General features: G+C 43.6%; 1 protein-coding gene across 7 annotated transcripts in view; it reads right to left on the bottom strand.

Annotated features, from left to right (window-relative positions):
• The window catches only part of TFDP2 (transcription factor Dp-2), a 138,623-nt gene that overhangs the window by 39,529 nt on the left and 84,351 nt on the right, over positions 1 to 14,743 (bottom strand). For 6 of the 7 annotated variants that reach the window (XM_008067303.1, XM_021717215.1, XM_008067304.2 and 3 more), the window contains one exon: positions 8,274 to 8,377. In XM_008067303.1, coding sequence (XP_008065494.1) covers positions 8,274 to 8,377 — 104 coding nt within the window. Of the gene's footprint in view, positions 1 to 3,174; positions 3,304 to 8,273; positions 8,378 to 14,743 lie in introns of those variants that run through there. The other variant, XM_021717214.1, reaches the window with a different exon arrangement.

Below are 14,743 nucleotides of genomic sequence, written 5' to 3'. Positions count from 1 at the left end.
CACTCACCTCAGCCTCCCAAAGGCGCGGGATTACAGGCTGAGCCACCGAGCCCGGCTTCTTTCTTTTTTTTTGAGACAGGGTCTCACGCTATGGTCCAAGCTGGAGTGCAGTGACACCATCCTAGCTCACTACAACCCTGAACTCCTAGGTTCAAGTGATTCTCCCATCACAGCCACCCAAGTAGCTGGGACTACAGGTGTGCACCACAATACCTGGCTAATTTATTTTATTTTATTTGAGTTGGAGTCTCACTCCATCGCTCAGGCTGGAGTGCAGTAACCTGCTCACAGCCACCCCAGTGTCGACCTGCTGGGCTCTGGCCATCCTTCCACCTCCAAGTAGTCAAGAGTTACAGGTACATGCTACCATGCCTGGCTAATATTTTATTTATAGTAGAGATGAGGTCTCGCCAAGTTGCACGGGCTGGTCTCAATCCCGCGGGCTCAGGCAATCCATTTGCCTTGGTCTCCCAAAGTGCTGTGATTATAAGGTAAGCCACCAAGCCTGGCCATGCCTGGCAAATTAAAAACATTTTTTGAGTTGTGGTTCTATGTGTCCAGGTTGGTCTCAAACTCCTGGTCTCAAGCAATCCTCCCACCTTGGCCTCCCAAAGTGCTGGGATTAGAGGCATAGGCCATCTTGCCTGGCATGTAATTCCTTAATAAACACTTCTCAAATAACAAATTATAGAAATGATAGCTTGAATTGGAAAGATAAGTTTGAAGTGCATGTGATGGATGCTATTAGTTCCTAAACTAGAACAATGACAATGAACCTTAAGAAACCAAATCAGGTCGGGTGTGTTGGCTTAAGCCTATAATCCTCACACTTTGGGAGGTTGAGGTGAGAGGATTGCCTGAGTCCAGGGGTTCGAGATCAGCCTGGGCAACTTGGCAAGTCCTCATCTCTACAACAAATCAAAAAAAATAAGCCAGGTGTGGTAGCATGCACCTGTAGTTCAGCTACTTGGAAGGCTGAGGCAGAAGAATCTCCTGAGCCCAGCAGGTGGAGGCTGCGATGGCCATGAGTGTGCCACTGCACTCCAACCTGGGTGACAGAGTGAGACTCCAACGCAAAAAAAAAAGCAAAACAAATCAAAGAAAGTCAGTAAGACTTGATCAACCACCAAATATAGAAAAATTCGTTTACATGAGTGATGAGTTAGATATGCCTTAAATCCCTGAACCTTAATTTTTAAATTCCAAGTTAAAATTAGAGGTAAAAACACACTTCTTTTTTTGGGGGGTTGAAGTCTCACTCTGTTGTCCAGACTGGACTGCAGTGGTTGCTCCCGGCCACTGCAGCCTCTATCTGCTGGGCTCCAGCGATCCTTCCACCTCAGCCTTCTGAGTAGCCGGAACTATAAGCACGCGCTACCACGCCCGGCTGATTTTTGATTTATTGTAGAGACCAGGTCTCACCAAGTTGCTCGGGCAGGTCTTAAACCTGCGAGCTCAGGCAATCCACTCACCTCTGCCTCCCAAAGTGCTGGGATTACAGGCTGAGCCACTGAGTCTGGCCAAAAAACACACTTCTAATACTCAGTTTATATAAGAAAAATGAGCTTCAGATCTCAAGCCCTCCCCCCAAAAAATCCAGACATCCTTAATTTAAATGTTACCATGTGGATTCTTTGTCAATAGGTTAGACTGTGAAAACCAGGTAGCTACTGAATGCAATTCTGAGCATTTCTCTGCCCTCAATCAATATATTTTATATACTACTGCCATCTATAGTTAAGAAGGACAGCAAAGTATTTGTATTCTGAAGGGCAAAGAAAGGCTTTTAGTTAACAGTAGGCTATTAGTATTTAAGTTTTGGACGATTCAAAAGTTATATGTAAACCAGACACACACCTGTAAACCCAGCACACTGGGAGGCGGAGGCAAGAGGATTGCCTGAGTCCAGGGGTTCAAGACCAGCCTGGGCAACTTAGCAAGACATTCTCTCTACAGTAAATCCCGCCCCCCAAAAAATTAGCTAGGTATGGTGGCACATGCCTTTCCAGCTACTTGGAAAGCTGAGGCAGAAGGATCGCCTGAGCCCCACAGGTTGAGGCTGCAGTGGTCATGAGCATGCCACTGAACTCTAGCCTAGGCAACAGAGCGAGACTCCAACTCAAAAAAAAAAAAACCAAAACAAAAGTTATATGCTAATTTTTTACTGCATAGGAAGACTGTGCCCCTAAGCCCCACATTGTTCAAAGGTCAGCTGTATATGGGAGAGATTTAAAAAACCCCAGAATTATCTTTTGGAGGGCAGGCCCTTCGTAGTACACTCAGAATTTGTTCCTCCAGATCAAATGGTCAATCAAAGTTTTTATCTGGAAGTTTTGAGAAGGTTGTACTATGATTTACGGAAGAAACATCCTGAATTGTGGCAAACAGGTGACCAATTCTTCCACTATGGCAATGCACCTGACCATACCATGCTGAGAAAACTTATATAACCTATGATAACATATAAGAAAAAGACAAAGCAGTGGCTCAAACCTGTAATCCCAGCACTTTGGGAGGCCGAGGTGAGAGGATTGCCTGAGACCAAGGGTTCAAGACTAGCCTGGGCAACTTGGTGAGACCTTGTCTCTACAGTAAATAAATAAATAATAAATAAACAAACAAATAAATAAGCCAGGCGTGGTAGCGCGTGCCTATAGTTCTGGCTACTTGGAAGATTGAGGCGGAAGGACTGCTGGAGCCCAGCAGGTCGTCGCTAGGATGACTGTGAGTGTGTCACTGCACTCCAGCCTGGGCGACAGGGTGAGACTCCAACTAAAAAAAAAAAACAAAACAAGAAAAAGCCAAGTATCCCAAACTAAAACAATTACTGCTAAACTAGTTTCTATAACTACAGAAAACAAATGAAAACTTTCTTTATGGGGACTTTGGAAATTTCTATTTACCATTAAGATTTGGCTTCCAAGAGACATGCAAAGTTTGAAGGACAAGTTAAAAAAAAAAGACTAAGAAGCAGATGGGTGAGATTTTATCCAAGAATTCTCTAACTAAACAAAAACTTTTAAAAAATCATGGATGAGGGTGAGGGCACAATGTTCAAAAGACGGGAAGAGAACAGACAAATGGCTCTAACTGGGTGTCTTAGTCTATTCAGGCAACTCTTACAAAATACCTCAAAATGGGTGATTTATAAAAAAAAAGAAATGTATCGCTCACTGTTCTGGAGGCCGTTGGGAAGTACAAAATCAAAGCACTAGCAGCTTCAGTGCCTGATGAGGGCTTATTCTCTGCTTCAAAGATGGCGTCTTGTTGCATCCTCACATAGCAGAAGGTGGCCAGGGAGCTGCCTTCAACCTCTTTTATAAGGGTTCTAATCCCATTCATGAGGGTGAGGCCCTCAAGACTTAAGCAACTTCCTGGAAGTCCCCACCTCTTAATACCCCCACAGTAGCAGGGATTCCGTTTCAACACAGTTTTTGGAGGGGCACATTCGGATCATAGCATTCAGCACCTGGCCCCCCAAAAGTCACATGCAAAATGCATTCATTCCATTCCAGTAGCCTTAACTCCTTGCTGCATCAATGAGGTCTAGAGTCTCATCTCAATCAGATATGGGAGAGACTCAAAGGTACAATTCATCCTGAGGCAAATTTCCCTCCAGCTACGAGCCTGTGAATTCAAACAAGTAATATGCTTCCAAAATCCAAGGATGGACAGGCACAGGATAGACATTCCGATTCCAAAAGGAAGAAAACAGGAGAGAAGAGTAAGTCCCGACCAATCTAAAACCCAATGAGCCAAACATGAGATCTTAAGGCTTGAGAATAAGATTCGATTCAATATCCCACCTTCTGGATAGTGGAGGCAGGGTTGGGCCCCCAAGGTTCCATGGGCCCCACCCTCATGGCTTTTTTAGGGGTAGCCCACACTGCAGTGCTTACAGGTAGGAGTCTTTTGCGTGTGGCTCTCCCAGGCTGGAGTTGCATGCGGGTAGCTCTACCAGACTGGGCTTTTAGGGGGTGGCCCCACCCCAGAGCTCCACTATGCATTGCTCTAGTGGGGCTCTTATGGCAGCCCTGTGTCTGCAGTAATTCTCTGCCTGGACCCTAAGGCATTCCGGGGCATCTTTTGAAATCTAGGTAGAAGCAGCCATACCCCTACACCTGTGCACTCTGTGGCACCATCAGACACTGCTGAAGTTTGCCACCTGTACCCCCTGGAAGACATCACTGCAACGTGCACTGTACCTGGACCCGCAGAAGCCACACCTGGAATGGCTAAGGAGTGCTGTGCCAACACTCAGGGAGCAGAGGCTTGAGGCAGGACCAGGCAGTGACTGCCAGGGTCCCAGAAGCACCCGAAGCCCCTCTTTTGACACTGTTCAGTCCCATCTGTGACAGGAGGGACAGCGCATCACATATAATCACAGAAATGCTTCTGTCCTTCCTACTAATCTTATCAAAAGGTCACTTGGCCTCATCCTTAGTGTTCTATTCAGAACACGTTTTTTCATTTTCTGCAGGACCAAGCTGAGACTTTCCCAAATCTTTAGGTTCTGCTTCCCTTAGGATTATAAATTCTTTATTTTTATTTTTTTTTGAGTTGGAGTCTCACTCCGTCACCCAGGCAGGAATGCAGTGGCACACTCGTGGCCACCCCAGAGTTGACCTGCTGTGCTCCGGCAATCCTTCCACCTCAGCCTTCCAAGTAGCTGGAACTACAGGTGCACACTACCATGCCCGGCTAATTTTTTGATTTATTGTAGATAGGAGGTCTCACCAAGTTGCCCGGCCTGTTCCCGAACATGTGGGCTCAGGCAATCCTCTAATCTCAGTCTCCCAAAGTGCTAGGTTTATAGGCTTGAGCCACCACGCCTGGCCTGGATTACAAATTCTACCTTTAATTCATTTCTCTCTTCTTACATTTTACCATCAGCAGTGAAGAGAAGCCCTCAACACTTTGCTTTGAGATCCCTTCCACAAAAATACCTTATTTCATTTCTCCTAAATTCCTCCTTCCACAAAACACTAGAACAGAAATCCAATTCAGTGAAGTTCTTTGCCATTTTGTAACAGGGATGACCTTTCTCCAGTTTGCAACAGCATGCCCGACACTCTTGTCTGAGACCTCATCAGCAGGCCTTAACCAGCCATATTTGTACTAACATTCTGACCATGACCACTTGGGTAGCCTCCAGGATTGAGGCTTTCTCTAGAGCTCTCCTCTTCCAATCCCACAGCAGAATCTCCCTTTATGGTCTATTCATGGCAATGAAGGCTTCTGCTCATTCCTCCAAACTCTTCCAGGTGCTGCCCATTACCCAGTTCCAAAGCCACCTCCATGGTTTCAGGCATTTGTTATGGCAGCCCCTCATTTCTTGGTATCAATCTCTGTCTTCTATAACAAAATACAGTAAGCTAAGTAACTTATAAATGATAGAAATGCATCTGTTGCAGTTTCGGAGGCTGGAAGTCCTACATCAAGGCACCAGGAGATTCACCAAATTCATCAGTGTCTAGTGAAGGATTGTTCTCTGCTTCTTAGATGGCACCTTCTTGCAGTGTCCCCACAGTAGAAGACAGCCCAAGAGCTCTCTTCAACTTCTTTTATAAGGTCACTAATCCCATTCATGAGGGTAAAGTCCTCATGACTTAATTACTTCCCCAAAGGCTGCACTTCTTAATGCCATCACAATGGGGATTAGGCTTCAACAGGAATTTTGGAGGCACACATGCAGACCATGCCATAGAAAGAGGGTTCTACAACAATTAGAAAACCCAAAAGAGAATTCTGATTCCTGACCAAGAACTCAGAACAGAGACAGCAAAAAGTATTGAGATGGCCTGGTTTACGGGAGAGTCCCAAATCTCCTCTTCTTCTTCTGACCTTTGTTTTACTGATTCTGAGATTTGCAGTAACTGAGTTAGTAGTATGCATGGTTACTTATTATTGACAGAAGTGAACTGGGTAAGCGCTTACATGTATATTAAGTTCAAACTGACAATAGGAAGAAAAAGTATGTAAGTTTTTAAAAAAGAAATTCAAATTTGAGTCATAGCAGCATTAAAAAAAATAAAAAACTCAAACTAGAAGAGTACTATAGGTGGCTCACACCTATAATCCCAGTACTTTACTTTGGGATGCCGAGGTAAGAGGATTGCCTAAGCCCACAGGTTTGAGACCATTTTGGGCAACTTGGTGAGACCTCATCTCTACAATAAATAAAATTTTTTAAAAATTAGCCAACTGTGGTGGCGTGTGCCTGCAGTTCCAGCTACTTGGAATTGGAAGGTTGAGGCAAAGGATCGCCTGAGTCCAGCAGGTCAAGGCTGCGGTGGCTGCGAGCATGCCATTGCACTCCAGCCTGGGCAACAGAGTGAGACTCCAACTCAAAAAAAAAAAAAAATAGTACTGTAAAGGCCAGTCTCATAAAAGTTTAAGTATATTTAATTTTGGTGCTTAAATAATCACATTTCAATATGCAGACTTTTAAACCTTATCACATTTGCACCTACAGTAGCAGCTGGAGTGGGGCAGATGCCCCAGCAAATATGTGAAAATACATCCTGTGCTAAAAATGGGGACATTGATTTGAACTTCCATCTCTATGAGGTCTGGAGCTAGATTACATTCTTCACATACTGAGAGTCAACACTCTATCTTCAGCACGATTTCTACAGATGATTAACAGTCTTCAACTCACCAAGAAAAATATCACGCCTAGAATGTGTCTTTTTTTTTTTTTGAGTTGGAGTCTCACTCCATCGCCCAGGTTAGAGTGTAGTGGCACGCTCCCGGCCACCGCAGTCTTGACCTGCTGGGCTCCAGCGATATTTCCACCTCAGCCTTCCAAGTAGCCGGAACCACAGGTACGCGCTACCACACCTGGCTAATTTTTGATTTATTGTAGAGACGAGGTCTCATCAAGTTGCCCGGGCGGGTCTCGAACCTGCAGGCTCAGGCAATCCACTCACCTCGGCCTCCCAAAGTGCTGGGATTACAGGCTGAGCCACCAAACCTGGTCTAGAATGTGTCTTAAAGTCTTAAAGACTTTATGAAAATCAAGTATGATAAAAGATATTTCTGATGGCTTTGCATTTAACATAGTCCCCAGTGCTGTACATTAAGAGCAAAATTTATCATTATTGCACTATAGACAAGAAGATGTAAATATTGACAATGAAGAGTTACTGTTTAAATGTTTAAATTGGCTGGGGGTGGTGGCTCAAGCCTGTAATCCCAGCACTTTTGGAGGCCAAGGCAAGAGGACTGCCTGAACTCAGGGATTCGAGACCAGCCTAGACAACTTGGTGAGACCTCATCTCTACAATAAATAAAATTTTAAAAAGATAAATGTTTAAGTTACTTTGCTAATGGTGGGTGAGGCTTTTAAAATTAGGTATAGTTTTAGATAAGTTGAATGCAACCTTATTTATAAATAAGTCTGAAAGTGCTACACATTTCAAGCTCCAGCATAATTAATGAATGCCTTTAGAGAAACAGTTAAATATATTCCATTTTTCATTTGTTATCTCTACTGCTAAAGATTAAAGTGAACTGGTGTGTTTTTTTTCTCCAAATGGTCTTTAATGGAAAGAGTTTTTGTTTTTTTTTTGAGTTGGAGTCTCACTCAGTCGCCCAGACTGGAGTGCAGTGGCCGCTCCCGACCTCGACCTGCTGGGCTCCAGCGATCCTTCTGCCTCAGCCTTCCAAGTAGCTGGAACTACAGGCACACGCTACCACGCCTGGCTAATTTTTTGATTTATTGTAGAGATGAGGTCTCGCCAAGTTACCCAAGCGGGTCTCGAACCCGCAGGCTCAGGCAATCCACTCACCTCAGCCTCCCAAAGGCGCGGGATTACAGGTTGAGCCACCGAGCCCGGCTAATGGAAAGAATTTTAAATTAATAGCTCCAGATGCAGATTAACTGTTGGATCATACATTCGATTTATATGAGAATACATAGTCAGTTATTTTTTAAGACAAAGAAAAAAGGCAGAGGACATAACACGTAACAGATATCAAATTAATTTAAACAACTAAATACAAGAGAAATCTCATAGCAAAACCTTAATATCACACATCCAGAGCCCACAGATTCAAATATGTGAAAATTAAACATTAAAGAGCACAATGCCTTTCTTTTTCTCAAGAGTTAATCAGTTACATTTAGATAAAAACAAAACTTTTTAAAAAAGTGACCGAGATCATGGAAATTAACTGGAATATTGGATCAAACGTCTTTCATACAATTATCCTTTAAATGACTCTTGCCTAAGCAAAGTTTCAATTCTAAAACTAAATTATTTTCTTACCATTTGGGGTCCAACATTCACATTTATTGGTCCTAGGGTTTTTGGTAAAATCTTTGTTGGTGAGTTGGTGCTAGAAACTGGAAATGCAACAAATGAAATGTTACCTGAAATGATATCAAAACATTAAGTTAGTATTCTGGAATATCAAGGTCACCTTCTACTTATAGACACCCACAGTTCTACCCCATTTTGTGGAAGTAATTTATAATTATCTTAAGAACTTATAAGGTTTATAAACAAGCCTTACTGAACAGCTATACTAGTATAACTGCTTTGTTGTATAGTGAATACAATTAGTTCTGCTGCCTGATTAATCTTATTTATATTTTACAGGAAATCTATAAAATAAGTAGTTCCAGTCTATTTAACAATTACTAAACTTCTTGTTAGTCTTTTCAAGGAAAAAAATATGTAGAGAATGTAAAATGAGGCTGGGCATGGTGCCTCAAGCCTGTAATCCCAGTACTTTGGGAGGCTGAGGCGAGAGGATCGCTTGAGTTCAGGGGTTCGAGACTAGCCTGGGCAACTTGGTGAGACTTCATCTCTACAATAAATAAAAAAATAAGCCGGGCATGGTAGTGCATGCCTGTGGTTCCAGCTACTTGGAAGGCTGAGGTGGAAGGACTGCCTGAGCCCAACAGGTCCAGGCTGCAGTGGCTGTGAGCGTGCCATTGCACTCCAGTCTGGGCAACACAGTGAGACTTAAACTCAAAAAAAAAAAAAAGAAAGGAAAGAAAGAAAGAAACAGGAAAATCATACTTTTAAAAAGTTAAGGCCAGGCTCAGTGGTTAATGCCTGTAATCCCAGCACTTTGGGAGGCGAGAGGATTGCCTGAGTTCAGGGATTCGAGACCAGCCTGGGCAACTTGGTGAGACTTCATCTCTACAATAAATAAAAAAAAAAGCTGGGCGTGGCAGTGCACGCCTGTGGTTCCAGCTACTTGGAAGGCTGAGGTGGAAGGACTGCCTGAGACCAACAGGTCCAGGCTGTGGTGGCCGTGAGCGTGCTACTGCACTCTAGCCTTTGCAACAGAGTAAGACTCCCAACTCCCCCCCCGAAAAAAGGAATATATAATGTAAATCATAGTTTATATCAGAATTGAGAAATAAAGTTAGATCTTTGATAAGACAACATAGAACAAAACTGTATGAAGTAACACGAAAAGTAAAATAAACATTCACATTTCTTTATGGTATAAAATATTGATACTAGGCCGGGCCAGTGGCTCAGTCTATAATCCTAGCACTTCAGGAGGCCGAGGCATGTGGATTGCCTGAGCCCATGGGTTCAAGACCAGCCCAGGCAAATTAGGGAGACCTCAACCCTACAATAAATTTTTAAAAATTAGCCGGTCGTGGTAGTACAAGCCTGTAGTTCCGGCTACTTGGAAGGCTGAGGCAGCGCAGGAGCCCAGCAGGTTGAGGCTGCAGTGGTGGTGAGCATGGCACTGCACTCTAGACTGGGAGACAGAGTGAGAGTCCAACTCAAAAAAAGAAAAAAATTGATGCTGAAAATTCAAACTGTCTACCTGTTAATGTTTTGTAATTTTAGAGAAAAACATTATATTAAAGAAAATTAGTTATTAGTGTTACAAACAGTGGGAGCTATATCATGTTTTCAAGTGATTTCAATATCTTACATTTCAAATTAATGCAGCCAACTGCTACCAAAAAAACCCACCTCCAGGGTTGAGTGCAGCAGCTTACACCTGTAATCCCAGCACTTTGGGAAGCACCAAGACAAGAGAATCGCTTGAGCCCATGAGTTCAAGACCACCCCAGGCAACAAAGCAAGACCCCATCTCTACAAAAAATAAAAAATTAGCTGGACGTGATGGCATATGCCTGTAGTCCCTACTCAGGAGGTTGAGGTGGGAGGACCGCCTGAGCCCAGGAGGTTGAGGCTGCAGTGAGCTGTGATCATGCCACTGCACTCCAGTCTGGAAAACAGAGTTAGACCTCGACTCAAAAACAAAAAACAAAAAACTGTGCCCCCAAAATGAAAAGTCAACCAATAATTTTCTAAACTATAATATCAACTATTTAACTCTTCTGGACAAACTTCAGCCATTAACAAAGGAGATCACCCTGCAAGTATAGGAAAGATGGCCAATACTGAAACCCTGGGGAAAACTACCATTTAGAAGCAGGAACAGAAAGCCATTTCCTTCTCAACCGCCTTCCTTATTTGGACTATCCTTGGACTCTTCCAAAGCCTGACCACATTCCTTAACCCCCAAGCAGATACCCACATCTCCTGTGGTAAGGAAGCAGACACCAGTCAACATTACAGCTCATCCTCCTTAACCTGTGAGTTTATCTGTGTCCTCACATACTTCTTATTTCTCTCTGAATGCAAATGTCTCTCATTCTCACATAAAGCACTTTTTTCATCTCTGCTTTGTGAGTTCTGTCTCTTCTGGGATCTCATCATCCATCAATTATCTACTCTGTCCCCTCAATTTTCAACCTTTCTATTGGCTCTTTCCCTTTAGTGTCTCTCTCTACCCATTTGGTATTATGGATTACTCTCCCTCAAATTCCACATTTTAAAATCAAATAATCTTTCTCATGTCCACTCAGCAAGGCTTAGCACCCAAGAGTGCTCTTCCTTCATGTTCTTACTCTTGAAATATGGCTGAGCCTTGACATATGATCGTCATCCATCCAGTGACCCAATCTAGAAATAACCTTTACTCAATCCCCTCCTCATTCGACTGACCACCATATCCTACTTGCTATCTCCTTATTTTGGTTCCTTTAAGCTGCTGGCCCTTGTTTGATTTGAACTTTATCCTATAGTTTGAACAGTTACCCTCTAAATCAGTGGTTCACAACACTGGCTGTGAAACAGAATCACTTGGGAAGCAGTAAAAAAATACCAATGCCCAGGGTCAACCCCAGAGCTGCTGATACAATTGATCTTGGGTGAACCTGGGCCTCAGACCATTAAAAGTTTCCAGACGGTTCCAATGTACAGCCAAGGCTGAGTACCATTGCTCTTATTAGACTTCCTAGCTGCTCCATACACATTTGTAACAAACCAGACTTTCAAGTGGCAAAGCTGCTCTGGGCACTCCCCTAATTGAGGCTTTCAAAGACTCTACAACTCTTCCCAAACGCCTGTCAGACTCCTCAACATGGCAGAAAACCTCTGACTTGAACATCGCTCCCTGCCTCCCTTTCCAGCGATACCTCCAGCTGTTCTCTCCACTCCAACCAGATTAAATGCCTTTCAGCTCCAGGGAGGCCCTAATTCAACCATCTTGCTTGGGCTATATCTTTCCTTCTGCGGGGAAAGCCCTTCTCTGTTGGGCCAACACCTAACTACAAACCCTTCAAAAAAGGACAGGTTCCACACCATTTCCCGAGCAATCACTGTGTGTCAGAATCTGTTCCAGAGGATTCCCATATGTATCCTCATTAATGCTTAGGACAATTGTGAGATAAATTACTGGTGACTCCATTTTACACATTAAGAAACAGAGACTGAGGGAAGTCCCTGCTCTGTGCATCTGGCCAGCCTCTGTGGTCTTTGATCTCCCTCTCTGGGTTCCCATAAAACCTGTTATTTTTGTTTCTTTGCTTGTTTTTGAGTAGGAGTCTTACTCTGTCACCCAGGCTGGAGTGCAGTGGCATGCTCATGGCCCCCGCAGCCTTGACCTACTGGGCCCGGCAATCCTTCCGCCTCAGCCTTCCAAGTAGCTAGAACTACAGGCATGCGCTACCACGCCTGGCTAATTTTTTGTCTCTAATCAAAAAATTAGAGACAAGGTCTCACCAAGTTGCCCAGGCTGGTCTCGAACCCCTGGCTCGGGCAATCCTCTTGCCTCTGCCTCCCAAAGTGCTGGGATTATAGACATGAGCCACCATGCCTGGCAAACCTGTTATTTTTATGTGGAGCCCTATTCCAAGTGGGCTATGTTTCTCAGCTTGGTATCCTAGCACTTAGTTTAGTCCTTAGCACAAAACAGATGCACACCGGCCAGGCGCGGTAGCTCACACCTGCAATCCCAGCACTTTGGGAGGCAGAGGTGAGAGGACTGCTTGAGTACACCAGCTAGGTGTGGTGGCTCACACCTGCAATCCCAGCACTTTGGGAGGCAGAGGAGAGAGGACTGCTTGAGCCCAGGGGTTCAAGACCAGCCTGGGCAATTTGGCGAGCCCTCATCTCTATAATAAATAAAAATTAGCTGGGTGTGGTGGCGCATGCCTGTAGTTCCATCTACTTGGAAGGCTGAGGCAGAAGGATCACCTGAGCCCAGCAGGTCAAGGCTACAGTGGCCATGAACATGCAACTGCAGTCCAGCCTGAGCCACAGAGTAAGACTCCAACTCAAAAAAAAAAAAAAAAATCCAAGTGCACAAACTATAGAAACTGTTTGATCAGCAAAGTTTGGAGTTATTACCTTTCCTAATCTGAATGCCAAACATCCTGAAATACATCAGAAATTAAAATCTTTGTTATTGTTTTCAAAAAGGATCATAACAGAAATCAAGATTGAAAACAGTGTCAACACCAGGTCATTCACTTATTTTTTAATCACCACTGAACAACCAGTATTATCAAATAAAGTTTCCTTACCTTGTAACTGTGCAGCTGATTTTTTTAAACATAGCTTACCAATTGCTAAAGTTGGAGGTTATTATCAAAACTCCCTAAATATGGGTAAATACAGTTATTTACCTGTTTAAGAATCCATTTAAGCAGGACACAGTATAATTGCGGGATTTTGGGAGGCCGAGACGAGAGGATTGCCTGAGCCCGGGGGGGTTCAAGACCAGCCCGGGCAACTTGGTGAGACCTCGTCTTACAATAAATCAAAAAATTAGCCCGGCATGGTGGTATATACGTGTGAGCTACTTGGAAGGCTGAGATGGAAATATTACCTGAGCCCAGCAGGTCCAGGTTACAGTAGCCATGACTGTGCCACTGCACTCCAGCCCAGCTGACAGAGTAAGACTCCGACTCAAAAACAAACAAACAAAAAAATGAATCCACTTAAATGAATAATTATCTACGAATCTATTATTCTGGGGGGAGTAGCAGCTATGTAACTGATAGACATGTACCGCAAAATCTCAGACAGAAGAGTAACACTGTAGATTCATGTAAGAAGAACACAGTCCTGAAAAAGTCTGGCTTTCAGACACTAGTTTTTACAAATGACCTTAATGCTGCTGAATGTTTATGATGAGATCATCTCCAATACACTATGTTAGAAACAGAAGTAAAAAACTTACAAAACGACACTGAAGTAAGAAACCCAAAGATAATTAGGGTTAGAAAACAGACTGACCCTAATTTTAAATCCAACACTAAAGGAAAACTGAGACTATAATAAAACTTTGGTCAAAATAAAAAGAAAAGCATCGAAGCCAGAACTGTCCAATTAATATCAAAAGAATTTAGAGGGAACTTAATAAATGTGACAAATTGATTCTAAAGTGCATCTGGAAGCTTAAAGGCAGAGATCAGCCAAGAAAATTTTGAAAAAAAAAATGAGATGAGCCGAACTTTAACCTACCAGATTTCAAGTTATTATAAAGTTACAGTAATTAAAATAATGTGGTGTTGGCAGAGATGCAGATAAAGAAACTGACAACACCGAAATTAAAGTCCAGAAGTTACTTCACCTGTATATGAGCCTTGTGTACATGGTAAAAGTAGCATTTCAAACCAGCAGGGAAAGGCAGATTAATGATGTTGACACAAGAGACTGCCCATTTGAATAAAAGAAACTTTTCACCGGGCTTGGTGGCTCAGCCTGTAATCCTGCGCCTTGGGAGGCTGAGGTGACTGGATTGACTGAGCCTGAGGGTTCCAGACCTGCCTGGGCAACTTGGTGAGACATCTCTATAATAAATCAAAAAATCAGCCAGTTGTGGTAGCGCATGCCTGTAGTTCCGGCTGCTTGGAAGGCTGAGGCGGAAGGATCGCCGCAGCCCAGCAGGTCGAGGGTGCGGCAGTGAGACTCCAACTCAAAAAAAAAAAAAAAAAAAGGAAATTTTTCGTTTCAATAAATTCCAGAAAAATAAAAATTTAAACAGAAAAAGTAAAACCATAAAAATATTAGAAGGAAATACAGTAATATTTTTATAACTTGGGAATGAAGAAGGCCCTTCTAACCATGTTACAAAACTGAGTGTAAAGACTACTTAAAAATTAAAATTTTCAGCCAGGCTCGGTGGCTCAGCCTGTAATTCCAGCAATTTGGGAGGCTGAGGAGAGTGGACTGCCTGAGCCCGCGGGTTCGAAACCCACCCGGGCCACCTGGTGAGACCCGGTCTCCACATGTGATCAAAAAACAGCCGGGCGTGGTAGCGCGCGCCTGTAGTTCCGGCTACCCGGAAGGCTGAGGCAGAAAGATCGCCCGAGCCCAGCAGGCCGAGGCTGCGGTGGCCGGAAGTGGCCACTGCACTCCAGTCTGGGCGACAGTGAGACTCCAAACTCAAAAAAAAAAAATAAGAA

Source organism: Carlito syrichta, unplaced genomic scaffold (assembly GCF_000164805.1).
Source record: "Carlito syrichta isolate Samal-C Ts95f unplaced genomic scaffold, Tarsius_syrichta-2.0.1 Scaffold309473, whole genome shotgun sequence".
NCBI classification, from domain to species: Eukaryota; Metazoa; Chordata; class Mammalia; order Primates; family Tarsiidae; genus Carlito; species Carlito syrichta.
Note: the sequence above shows the minus strand (reverse complement) of the source record. Positions and strands in the feature narration are given on the sequence as shown.